The sequence below is a fragment of the Marmota flaviventris genome, chromosome 1 (assembly GCF_047511675.1).
Source record: "Marmota flaviventris isolate mMarFla1 chromosome 1, mMarFla1.hap1, whole genome shotgun sequence".
Classification (NCBI taxonomy): Eukaryota; Metazoa; Chordata; class Mammalia; order Rodentia; family Sciuridae; genus Marmota; species Marmota flaviventris.
In genome coordinates, this window is record NC_092498.1 from 103,171,159 (window position 1) to 103,181,017 (window position 9,859).

At 42.5% G+C, this 9,859-nt stretch overlaps 1 protein-coding gene across 1 annotated transcript; it reads right to left on the reverse strand.

Moving 5' to 3' along the window:
- Positions 1–422: 422 nt before the first annotated feature.
- Ccdc201 (coiled-coil domain containing 201) lies at positions 423–8,898 on the reverse strand. The gene is made up of 3 exons (XM_034636713.2): positions 8,881–8,898; positions 1,469–1,927; positions 423–509 (listed from the first exon to the last, which is right to left on the reverse strand). Exons 1-3 carry the CDS (start codon positions 8,896–8,898, stop codon positions 423–425), a joined length of 564 nt encoding a protein of 187 aa, XP_034492604.1.
- Between the last annotated feature and the right edge of the window lie 961 nt (positions 8,899–9,859).

Consider the following 9,859-nt stretch of genomic DNA (forward strand, 5'->3'; position numbering starts at 1 on the left):
TCCTGATACTCATCCCTTTCTAAGGGCAAAGGGAGAAGGGCCACATGGCCACTCTCACACTCATTGGCCTTATGTTCCTAATGTTGCCCTGAGATGGGTTTTTGTCATATTTCAGATAAGAAAACCAGGGTCAGACAGTCAGAGAGATGTCCCTGAAGGTCACAGCCAGGAAGTAGGGGATGTGGAGCTCAATCAGGCCAGCTGGTTTTTAAATTATACAACATACAGAACCTCATTCTCTAACCTGCCAACTCTGTCCCCTGGCCCCACTCCATTGGCATCTCTGACCCCAACTTTATAGTCTGGGTAACATCTGCTTCCACCTCCCCATGAGGGGCCTTGGGGACTCCCTGTAGATGACTATGTCAGGCCAAGGAGGCAGGTCCCCGAGCACCTACCTTTGCTGCCCCAGTGTCAAGTGCTCACTCGGCTTGGATGAAGAGTTCATGGTGGACCGCCTCTTCGATTTCCTGAAGTAGGCAGCTTTCCCATTGCCTCACCCGCTGCATCTGTTTGGAAGACAGCTGTTACACAGGAACAGTCATTTTTACTAGGGACAAACTTGCACACTGCAAAAATGCACTTAGGAAAAGAAATACCCACCAGGCCTGGAAACAGACATTTGCTCAGATCAGACACCTGAGCACTCAAGCCCTACCCAGTGCCCCCTCCTCCCTGTGCTCCAGATTGAGCCAGTTCCCCTTGCATCTTTAGGGGAAGCCTGGCCCTGATGTGCCAGGTGGTTGGTGAGGAGGGTTTTCTCCTGTCTCATCTGATCAGCAGAGAAAGAGAACTATGTCAAAGAGAAATGTGGGTCTTTCATAACTTATGCCCTGTTAGCTGCCCCACCACAGGAGCTTAGACCTTGCTGTGGGAGGGTGGAACATCTCTGTTGTAAGGCAGCACTAGGGAAGGTGTCAAGGCCGCCTCACTCAAGCTGTGGGAAACTAGGATTGTCTCAGGAGTGGTGACAGTTTCCTGCTAATAGCTCAAAGAGCAGAAAGGAGCCCAGACTCAGCACAGGGTGGTAGTTTTCACTGGAAGATGTCAATGCCCAACAGGGTTGTTCTTGCCACCAACCTTGTTTGCACCCTCAAAACTGTAGAGAGTTGGTAACCCAATTCCCCGTGGGTTAGAGACCAAGGATAGGGAGCAACCAGAGCCACAGCAAGGGCTCGAAGGGCAAAGCCATGGCTGGAAAGCCTTACAGGCAACAATGGCCACAGGATCCCCTCCGAGCAGAGGGCCGCCTTAGGACAGGACAGCACCAGGTGTTAGAAAGGCTGACGGCTTCAGTGACCTCCTGTGAAGAGTGGGTGGTTGGCCCTCCGTGTCTGTGGTTGAAAGGACATGAAGTCACTCAAGGTGGGTGCCAGTGCACCACAGCTTGGCAGCACTTGCTTTCCTGTCAACAGGGACTTGGAGTTGTATGGGGTGGGGGTGAGAAAGGGACAGGGCAAGACCTTACCACAGCCTCCTGTCCTTTCTGGTCTCGTCTTTTCTTCCTGGTTATATCTGGAATCCCAGGCAATCCCGAAGTTCCTGGCCACCTCTTTGCTTCCCTGGCCTCTCTTTTCTGCTCCTGTTTGGCTAATGAGGCTGACACAGGTGGGTCTTTCCCAGGAGCCGGGTCGTCCAAATAGGACCCTAACTGCCCACTGGTGCCCTCAGATGCCCTGATGGTCGACAGCTTTCTCTTTCTGAAGGTGGCTATAGGGCTGACCCCTGCCAGTTGGGACATAAGGTCCTTGGAGGACTGAGAAGGCACTGGGGACCCTAGGAGGTGGGAAGTCCCTCTTGGGGGCCTTGGACTCCTCCAGCCCAAGGCTGTCTCCTCAGGGGTGCTATGCTTGGTGGACTTCTTCCAGGACCTCTTCTTTGTCACTAGAAAGGGGCTCTCATCCTCAGAGGAACTCAATACAGAAACCTATAAAGCAAAAAAAAAAAAAAAAAAAAAAAAGATTCAGATCCTAATCAGTCATAGCAAGCTTTTTAGATAGCTCAAATCCCACCCCAGGCACATTCTCATCTGGGCAGGGCCACCCTATGAGATAGACCCTAAAGTCACCCCACAGAGGAGAACGTGCAGCATGGAGGGGTGACACCTGGCACGAGATGGGACAATATGCTTCTGCACATGGTTTTCACTCACTACTTTCAACATGGCAGCAGTGGTCAGAGGTGGGTATTTAATGGGGCAAATAGGAATAGAGGATGTTCAGGAAACCCCCTCCCCAGGGGAAAAAACCCTAGTAAAACACTGCCAAGGAAATAATTTTAACATGCAAATTAACATAGAAAGATGAAATTATTTATGAACATTGCAGCTTTTCACACATGAACAGGTGAAGAGAGTTAGGCAGGAGGCTCTGGCTGGTTGGTTGAGGTAGAAGGTATTTGGACCACAGGTTAATATCCCAACCCAAGCCCCATGACTGACTGCAGCCATTATGTTGGTCAAGTTTTCCTCCAAGATCAAGTCTAGATTAAGCCATTCATACTCCTGTTCTCACACTCCCCCACCCCCACCCAGAAAACAAGTTACAGTTAGCTTCTATTCAGCAGATTCCACACTGGCAGATTCAACAAATCAGAGGTTGAAAATATTCCAGAACAAAATTGTATTGAACTGTGGAGAGCAGGGACAGTGAATGGGAGAGCAGGGTCTGAAATTGGGGTCTTTGAGGACTTCATGGCTGTGGCATGCTTGGTGCCTGGGAAAGTTTCTGTGAAAAGGTGTAGGATGCCCAGTTGCTATGGTAATGCCCTCCATGAGGGGGCTCCATGCTAGAGTCTTATCAGCCTCAACCTTGATCTCAGGCACATAGCTTCTGGAAATAAAGGAACTCTTTTGATAGACAACTACAGTATTTCACGGGCTCTGCTGCTCCTGAACCTGTCCACATAAAAGTAACTTTAAACAATGGACTTTCTTGAGAGCTACACAAAGCTCCTAACATTGCACATTGCAACTGTAGTATGTCACTGAAGAGTAAACTGCATAATGTTGCTAACTTTGTAATTTTCATGAATACAAAGAATAATGTTTGCATAGGCTTTAATCTGATTAATGAGACATTAATAAAGATTGCTGCTGTAATTCTTTAGACCTGCTTCTCCATCAGAGAGCAGTGCTCCACCTAACACCAGCTCTTATCTTCAAAATCTGTGTTATGAGTCTTTAATTCTAACCTCTCATTGCCCCTTGTGGGAAACTGCTAGTTTGACCATGCTGGTCATCATGGCATTGAACATGTGCAATTTTTTTTTTAAAGAGAGAGAGAGAGAGAGAGAGAGAGAGAGAATTTTTTAATATTTATTTTTTAGTTTTTGGTGGACACAACATCTTTATTTTATTTTTTTTTATGTGGTGCTGAAGATTGAACCCAGCGCCCCGTGCATGCCAGGCGAGTGTGCTACCGCTTGAGACACATTCCCCAGCCCCATGTGCAATTTTTTCTTGTCCTTATTTTCCATATCATGCAGTATAACAATATCTTTCATAGACTTTGCAATGCATTCAGTATTATAAGTAATCTAGAGATTGATTTAAAGTATATGTGTGGAACCTATGTAGATCCTCTCAAACACTACACCATTTTATATAAGTGACTTGAGCATCCTTAGGGGCCTGGAACTGATCCCAATAGAAAACATGCTCATGTTTTCACAGTGCCCCTTGGAAACTGTTCATGTCAAATGACCTGATGGCAGCTAAGCAATCTATCATGTTTGTCATCATTCCTAGGTATCTTGAGGTATACGATACTAACAGCATCATAGAATATCTGCCCCACTTTACTACGCATTGAGGAAACTTGCAAATACATACCAGATTTTTTATTTTTGTTTCATTCCACTCTAATGGAACAATTTCTTGCATGTATTTTTTTAGTAATGAGAATAACCCTTTCCAGTTACAATGTCCATTGCAGTCTATGACATCCCCAAACTGTTAAGGAAGCTATTGTCACAAAGGGTGATAGGGAACTGAAAAGTTTCTATAAGAGAATAGAATGTTTTTTTTAGGAGTGATTTTTTACATTCCCTGATGCTTGTCTATACTGTGTGACTAGCGTCTGCATTCCTATGGCCTGGACAGAATCAGCAATCCATAAGAACTCAGAACTTATACAAGGGAAACTCAAGCGCACACATGAGCTTCCCCGAAAACAGTCAAGGTCAAAGTCTAAGGACTCCATTTCCAATCCATCTGCTCATGCCTGTCTTCTGCTTGGAGTGATAACTGTTAGAGCAAGTAAAACATTTTACTTTACTGAATTATTGTCCATATTGTGCACCAAGTGGAATATTTAGTAATTAATTTTGGTGGAAGCCCAACTAGAAGGCTTGTTACCAATGTTGAAGTAATAGGGAACTAAACTTCTATTAGAAGAAAATAAAAATAGATGAGTATATTAACTTTAAACATGAGACTGATTAAGAATATTAGTCTGAAGCAATGGGAACATGTAAGAGTTTATCATTTGCTGCATAACAAATTACATTTAAACTTAGTGGCTTAAAACAAATATTTATATAGTCTTCCCTTATCAATGGGGCTATATTTCAAGAACCCTAGTGGGTACCAAAAATCACAGATAGAACTGACCCCCAAAATACCATTCCCCCCCCCCCAAACTTTCACCTGTACACTAAACTTTAATCTTTTCACTTAAAGGAAGCACTTCATGGCTTCTCTTAGGCATATCTAAATTGCAGGCATCACAGCTCTTGCACATTGGGGCCATTACAATAAAAGAGTAACTCGAACCCAAGCACTGCAAAATCATAACAGTTGATCTTATAATCAAGGCAGCTAATAAGTGGCTAAGAAATGGGTAGCATACACCATGTGGAAACATTGGACAAAGGAATGATTCATGCCCAGGCAGGACAGAATGAGATGTCATCACAATGCTCAGAATGGCAATTTAAAACTTATGAATTGTCTACTTCTGGAATTTTCCACTTAATATATTTGGACCACATTTTACTGTAGGTAAGCAAAACCTTGGATAAGGGAGGACTACTGTATATCTCACATATTTAAAAAAAACACACTTAGATTCCTATTTTCATAAATGGATCCAAGTTACTCCTTACTGCATACTCTTCCAAATTACTGATGACTTTTCATGTCACTGACTTTGGAACAAAACATGTACAGTAGAATAGTTGTAGTGTCATGAGGTTGTACCAGAACAGTTATGTGTTTAATCCCCACAAAGACCTCAGAATGAGGCCAGGGTGAAGAGGTTCTGGAAATTTAGTGAGGGGTTTTTCGGGAAACATTTATCCAGCAAGGTGCGTGGGAACACTTAAAATCTGCTTCCACTGATTTCTAACAGCATTATTACGAGTGAAGGATGACTGTCCTCCATAACTGAGAAGTTAAAAACTGAATGCCGAGCGGCCTGAAACAAGAAGTGGCAGCAGTGAGGGGTGAACTGGAGTTGGTGAGATCAAGGCTTAAGCTCGTCCCATGGGTTCAGAGACCCAGCTGCACAAACCAAGAGCCCTGATGCTTAGCCAGAAGGTGGTGAAGGAGTGCCCACTCCCTTGAAGAGGACAAGTTGATTGTGACCATGAACAGAGCTTTTGTTGTGTAGCCTTGGGGTAAGGTTTTTTTTTTTTTTGATACTAGGGATCGAACTCAGGGGCACTCATCCACTGAGCCCCTCCCCAGCCCTATTTTGTGTTTTATTTAGAGAAGAGCATCATTGCTGAGGCTAGCTTTGAACTTGCAATCCTCCTGCCTCAGCCTCCCGAGCTGCTGGGATTATAAGCATGCTCCACCATGCCCAGCTTGGGATAAGTTTTATACATGGTTTCCTTTCAGCAAAACCTTGGGAATGGATTCATGGCAACTCCAAGCAACCCAAAGGATGTATTTATGCCTAAGCATGAACCAGCATCAGATCCCGCTGCACTGGTTTTCAACGTGGTTGTACCATTCTTCAACCCCACCAACAACATATGGAGTTCTCGCTGCTCCACAATCTCACCAGCATGTGTCATGCTCTTTTTTAAAAAATTTAGTTTTCTAATAGGTGAGTAGTGTATTTCATTTTCATGAGTAAAATCTCATTTGCATGGTGGTCCTAATAGGCATTTCTATAATGAGTAATGAAGGTGAACATCTTTTCATGTACTTAACAGTCTATATGTTTTGTTTGGTAATCTAAAATAACTAAAGGCCAAAGACATCTGTCTTATTGATAAGGGAAAATGGAGTAAACTCATCAAAGGATCCTCAGATTGAATTAGAAAGAAAAACCCAATTATGCACTGTATAAAATAAGACATATCTAAGAGAATGGGCTGAGCTTGGTGGTGCACACCCATCATCCCAGTGGCTCAGGAGGCTGAGGCAGGAGGATTGTGAGTTCAAAACCAGCCTCAACTTAATGAGGCCTTAAGCAATTCAACAAGGCCCTGTCTCTAAATTAAAAGGAAAAAAAAAAAAAAAAAACAGGTTGGGGATATAACTTTGTGGTTAAGTACCTCTGGGCTCAATTCACAGTGCCAAAGGTTGGGGGAAGAGTGTATAATGGGAAAAAATAATATTTGGGAAGTAAAAATGAACAAATGCAGACTTAAATACTTATATTGGAAAGGTTGAATTCATGGCAAAACCTATTAAAAACAAAACCAAAAGCACAGTGTAATAAAAACAACTAAGTTGCACAGTCGTTGTGAGATTTTTGTACCAGACAATAGAAAAGTGAATATCCATAAAAAAAATACTAGGAGAAATAGGAACAACAGGAATGAAGTAGTAATTGAAGCTAATTCTTTTTTTTTTATCCCATGCTAGATGGAGGCAGGAAAAAGAAATGATTAAATTGGGGGAAAAAGAAATGATCAATACCACATTAAAGTTTATCTCCTTTCCTGTAAAATCATCAGCACTTATAAAAAGAGACTTTAAATCCTATTACTTCAGAGGACAAGATCTCAGAGTAAAGAAATTGGGCTAAGGGAAAGAACTGGGACTTTTATCAAAAAGAAATTACAAGGTAATAGTATATTTTCTTACTAACAGGAGGTACTATTAACTAGCTATTTATAACAATGAACTGAGACTCTAGTTTGATGTTTTCTAATAATATTGCAATGTGTTGAAAGCTTACACATCAAACAATTTAGTATTGTTTTACAAACATGTAGAAAGAACAGATGCTCCAGACTCTCATATGAAGGCAGCATATGCAAAAAAGGAAAATATCAGATGAACAGGGAGGAGAGTTTTTGTCTTTTATCACATGTTATTCTGGCTGTTTGGCCATTTGGAAAAAATTAAAAAATAAAGCCAAATTCCTCGCTCATGCCTTGAACTAAAACAAATTATAAGGTATTGAAGATTATACTCTTAAAATCACAAGTTATGGGAAGAGCAAAAAAAAAAAACACCTTTAAAAATACGAAAAAAAGTTGGGTTCTTATATCATCACATCATTCACTAAGATAAATTCCAAGTGGATTAAATGCAAAAAGCCCCCAACATTTTAAAGTATCCGGAGGAAATGGACAGATTGAAGGAAAAGGGTGGATTATTCTGTCAATTTATCCTAAGTAAGGCTTTTCTATTTAACTCACAACATAGATTTTAAAAAATGGACTATCTATATTTTAAGACTTCTGCAAAAAATAATGATACAGTATTGAAAAGATCAAAGACAAATACAATTCCTTTAAAAGGTAAACAAAGGGCAAGTCTGTCTATAATTTAGGAAACACACAGCAGCCTGATGGACAAATCCACAAGGTTTCTGAGCAGCTGGTAGAAACTGTCCTTTCTGACATACATGTACTCAACCTCCTTCTTGGTAATAAAAATGCAGATTGAAATGAAAGCAACGTACCATTTTCTTCCATCTGTGAGTCTGACAAAAAAATCCAGAAGCATGAAAACTTTAGACAAGACAGAGAGGAAATTGCTGCATCCAGTATGGGAGGAAATTTGGGAGCATTCAAAGTACATGTTCCATTTGACCAGCAACATTCCTAAACACTGATTCTACAGAAAGATACATGCGTACATGTACATGTACAAGGTGGTTGATAACATCATTTTGTAGAAGATTGGAAACAACCCAAATATTCATCATTGTGGATCTGTTAAATTATAACTATTTAAGGGAATACTGTGCACCTATAAAAAGCATGCAAATGGTTTTTATAGAATGATAAGGAAAAAATTCTGTTTTAAATAGTCTTGGACTGAGGAAAAATAAGACTTTAAATAAGTTCTAGAAGCAGCTTTAAATTAACAGGTATGGTGAGGAAGGGTTGGATAGAAGATAGAAGGAGTCACTGTGTATCTTTTTATGTCAATGTTTTGGAACTATAGAAGCATATTGCCACTTAGGAGTGAAAAAGGAAAAAAAAATGACTTTCTAATGAAAAAGCCAAGGCACATGAACACTAAGGCAGGGGCCCAGGACCTCCTGGTTGGGGGGAGTAGTTAAGGGTCCTAACCCAACAGGTGCTCTAGGGCATGCTCAAAGCATGGTAGGCATTGATAGGTTTTGACTTCATGTAGGATTATCTCATTCTACTAGGCCAGCATTTCATTGTGCATCTACAGCAGACAGACAGACAGTCAGCTCATGGGGTTTCTCTTGTGTCCCGAAGCCCTCTCTGCCAGGGTGGCCTGGGGCATCTGGTCTCTTTGGCCTTCTGCTTTAGCACCCTCCCCCCACCACACACACACCTCAGGCTAAGAGGGCTATTACTGCCCAGATTTGGGAGATCTTGCTAGGTGGGCCAGGAGAGGGAAAGGGTAAATGCCCAGAGTCTTAGTACTGCAGTTACCTGGCGACTGGGACCTTCCCTGGGGTTCTCCAGAGCCTAGAGCACCCCCTCCCTGCTTACCTGCATCCTGGGCTCCATCCTGTCTCCTTGCCAGGACCTTCCTTCTTACAGCGCCCTGGGAGCCCCACCATCTAGATATATCTGCCCCGTGGTGCTGAATCACCACTCAGGCCTTGGGCAGGTGCAGAAGCCCACCTGTGTAGGATCTACCTAATGACCTCGTGGCGGCGCTGGGCAGGTTCAGGCAGGTTCTCCTCGTTGGTTACTCTTGAGTACACTTGAATGTGTGCCAGTGGAGTTCTGTAAGTAGAGGGGGAGAGGTGGTGCTCCCAGCAAGAAGCCCTGTATGACAAAAGGAAAGGGGATTATCTCCTTAGCCAATTCAACCAAGACCAAACTCCTTTCTGTGTCCAGCCAAGCTGAGAGGACTTCGGAGTATGTTCTGTGACTGCAGACTTTCCTTTTCTTCAGCGATTCTCAAATTTAAGTTGCTCAGGAACCCCTGGAAGACGTGTTAACTGCTCAGAGTGCTGGACCAGCCAAGTTCCTGTTGAGCTGCTCCCATTAGCTTTTCTAACAATTCCCAGGTGATACACTGGTGTAGGTCCACTTTGGAGACTTGGCTTCAATGAGTGGCAATAAAGACCACAGAGTAATGGTAACTTGGGTTATGCTAATCTATACTGGTTTTGGTCTCCTATACTAATAGTCATTTCCTAACACACCTTGAGCATCTAGGGGGACTGAACTAAAAATAGAGGAAATCAAGCCCTAGGAACACCTGATGGAATGAAACAGCTTAATATGGTATATTTAGGCAACTTAAAAACCTTTATTATTTACCAAAGAACCAAACATGACATTTTTTTTTAAAGGAAGCTGGCAACAATTAGAAGAAACTACATGTAAGTTTGGTTTTAGAAATGATTTTTTGGTGGGGGGAGGGGGTATCAGGCATTGAACTTGGGGCACTTGGCTACTGAGCCACATCCCCAGCCCTATTTTGTTAGAGACAGGGTCTCACTGTGTTGCTTAGTGC

What these genes read in the sequence shown, in the direction of transcription:
- Ccdc201 (XM_034636713.2), bottom strand. An exon ending in AGAAAGGACAGGAGGCTGTG is followed by an intron (nt 510 to 1,468) that starts GTAAGGTCTTGC and finishes TCTTCCAAACAG; the next exon opens with ATGCAGCGGGTGAGGCAATG.